We start from the raw sequence: 2,785 nt of genomic DNA, 5'->3' as shown, positions 1-2,785 counted from the left end.
GAGGCATGAGGATGTCCAGGCCAAGAGCGCTGGCGAGGGCGAGGGCGAGGGAGAGGCATAGGATGTCAAGGCCGACAGCGAGGGCGAGGGAGAGGCATAGGATGTCAAGGCCGACAGCGCTGGCGAGGGCGAGGGAGAGGCATAGGATGTCAAGGCCGACAGCGAGGGCGAGGGAGAGGCATAGGATGTCAAGGCCGACAGCGCTGGCGAGGGCGAGGGAGAGGCATAGGATGTCAAGGCCGACAGCGAGGGCGAGGGAGAGGCATAGGATGTCAAGGCCGACAGCGCTGGCGAGGGCGAGGGAGAGGCATAGGATGTCAAGGCCGAGAGCGAGGGCGAGGGCGCGGGAGAGGCATAGGATGTCAAGGCCGACAGCGAGGGCGAGGGAGAGGCATAGGATGTCAAGGCCGACAGCGCTGGCGAGGGCGAGGGAGAGGCATAGGATGTCAAGGCCGACAGCGCTGGCGAGGGAGAGGGAGAGGCATAGGATGTCAAGGCCGACAGCGAGGGCGAGGGAGCGCCGCCAGGATGTCAAGGCCGAGCAGCGCTGGCGGGTGCGAAGGGAGGAAGACCACGGATGTCAAGGCCGACAGCGAAGGCGAGGGAGAGGCATAGGATGTCAAGGCCGACAGCGCTGGCGAGGGCGAGGGAGAGGCATAGGATGTCAAGGCCGATAGCGCTGGCGAGGGCGAGGGAGAGGCATAGGATGTCAAGGCCGACAGCGGCGAACTGAACGCCGCGGGAGAACGCGGGATAGGAATACGTACGGCGCTGGCGAGGGCGAGGAGAGGCATAGGATGTCAAGGCCGACAGCGAGGGCGAGGGCGCGAGGAGAGGCATAGGATGTCAAGGCCGCAGCAGCGCTGGCGAGGGCGAGGAGGCACAGGATGTCAAGGCCGACAGCGCTGGCGAGGAGGAGGGCGCCGTCTTGGAAGCAGCGCTGGCGAGGGCGAGGAGGCGCGTGTCAGGATCTCGAGGCCGACAGCAGAGGGCGAGGGAGGAGGAGGCATGGCCGTGTCAAGGCCGACAGCGCTTGGCGAGGCGAGGAGGCATGGATGTCGAGGCCGACAGCGCTGGCGAGGGCGAGGAGAGCACAGGGATGTCGAGGCCGACGGCGAGGGCGAGGGAGAGAGCACAGGGATCAAAGGCCGACGCGAGGCGAGGAGGCATAGAGTGTCGAGGCCGACGAGGGCGAGGGAGAGGCATGGGAGCATCTCCAAGACCAAGAGCAACTTCGGCGAGGGCGAGGAAGAGCATGGGATCTCGAAGGCCGACAGCAGCGAGGGCGAGGAGAGGGCATGAATGTCCGAGCCGAGCTGGCGCTGGCGAGGGCGAGGAGGGGCATGGGGATGTCGGGGCCGACAGCGCTGGCGAGGGCGAGGGAGAGGCATAGGATGTCAAGGCCGACAGCGCTGGCGAGGGAGAGGCATGGGATGTCAAGGCCGACAGCGAGGGCGAGGGAGAGGCATAGGATGTCAAGGCCGACAGCGCTGGCGAGGGCGAGGGAGAGGCATAGGATGTCAAGGCCGACAGCGAGGGAGAGGCATAGGATGTCAAGGCCGACAGCGCTGGCGAGGGCGAGGGAGAGGCATAGGATGTCAAGGCCGACAGCGCTGGCGAGGGCGAGGGAGAGGCATAGGATGTCAAGGCCGAGAGCGAGGGCGAGGGAGAGGCATAGGATGTCAAGGCCGACAGCGAGGGCGAGGGCGAGGGAGAGGCATAGGATGTCAAGGCCGACAGCGCTGGCGAGGGCGAGGGAGAGGCATAGGATGTCAAGGCCGACAGCGCTGGCGAGGGCGAGGGAGAGGCATAGGATGTCAAGGCCGACAGCGAGGGCGAGGGCGAGGGAGAGGCATAGGATGTCAAGGCCGACAGCGAGGGCGAGGAGGCGCGCCAGGATGTCAGGCCGACAGCGCTTCGAGGGCGAGGGCGAGGAGGCATAGGATGTCAAGGGCCGACAGCGCTGGCGAGGGCGAGGGAGAGGCATAGGATGTCGGGCTTCGGCTTAGCGAGGGCGAGGGCGAGGGAGAGGCATAGGATGGCAAGGCCGACAGCGAGGGCGAGGGAGAGGCATACGATGTCAAGCCCGACAGCGGTGGCGAGGGCGCGGGAGAGGCATAGGATGGCAAGGCCGAGAGCGCTGGCGAGGGCGAGGGAGAGGCATAGGTTGTCAAGGCCGGCAGCGCTGGCGAGGGCGAGGGAGAGACATGGGATGTCAGAGCCGACAGCGAGGGCGAGGAGAGGCATGGGATGTCAGAGGCCGACAATGCTGGCGAGGGCGAGGAGAGGCATAGGATGTCAAGGCCGAGAGCGAGGGCGAGGGCGGGAGAGGCATGGATCATCTGCGTGATGATCTTGAAGGCGACAGCGAGGGCGAGGGAGGGGCATGGGGATGTCAAGGCCGACAGCGCTGGCGAGGGCGAGGGAGGCATAGGATGTCAAGGCCGACAGCGCTGGCGAGGGGGAGCAGGATGTCAGGCCGACGAGAGGGGCGAGGAGGGCAGGATGTCAGGAGGCCGACAAAGCGCTGGCGAGTGCGAGGAGGAGGCATAGGATGTCAAGGCCGACAGCGAGGGCGAGGGAGAGGCATAGGATGTCAAGGCCGACAGCGCTGGCGAGGGCGAGGGAGAGGCATAGGATGTCAAGGCCGACAGCGCTGGCGAGGGCGAGGGAGAGGCATAGGATGTCAAGGCCGACAGCGAGGGCGAGGGGCGCGGGAGGAGCGCCAGGATGTCCAAGGCCGACAACGGCGCTGGCGAGGGAGAGGGAGAGGCATAGGATGTCA

The 2,785-nt window shown here is 66.8% G+C and overlaps 1 protein-coding gene across 1 annotated transcript; it reads right to left on the bottom strand.

Annotated features, from left to right (window-relative positions):
• Positions 1–1,901: 1,901 nt before the first annotated feature.
• LOC138867349 (uncharacterized) lies at positions 1,902–2,432 on the bottom strand. The gene has a single exon (XM_070142483.1). The coding sequence runs from the start codon at positions 2,430–2,432 to the stop codon at positions 1,902–1,904; it is 531 nt and encodes a 176-aa protein (XP_069998584.1).
• Between the last annotated feature and the right edge of the window lie 353 nt (positions 2,433–2,785).

This window comes from Penaeus vannamei, chromosome 29, assembly GCF_042767895.1.
Source record: "Penaeus vannamei isolate JL-2024 chromosome 29, ASM4276789v1, whole genome shotgun sequence".
Taxonomy (NCBI): domain Eukaryota; kingdom Metazoa; phylum Arthropoda; class Malacostraca; order Decapoda; family Penaeidae; genus Penaeus; species Penaeus vannamei.
This window is presented reverse-complemented; position numbering and strand designations above follow the sequence as displayed.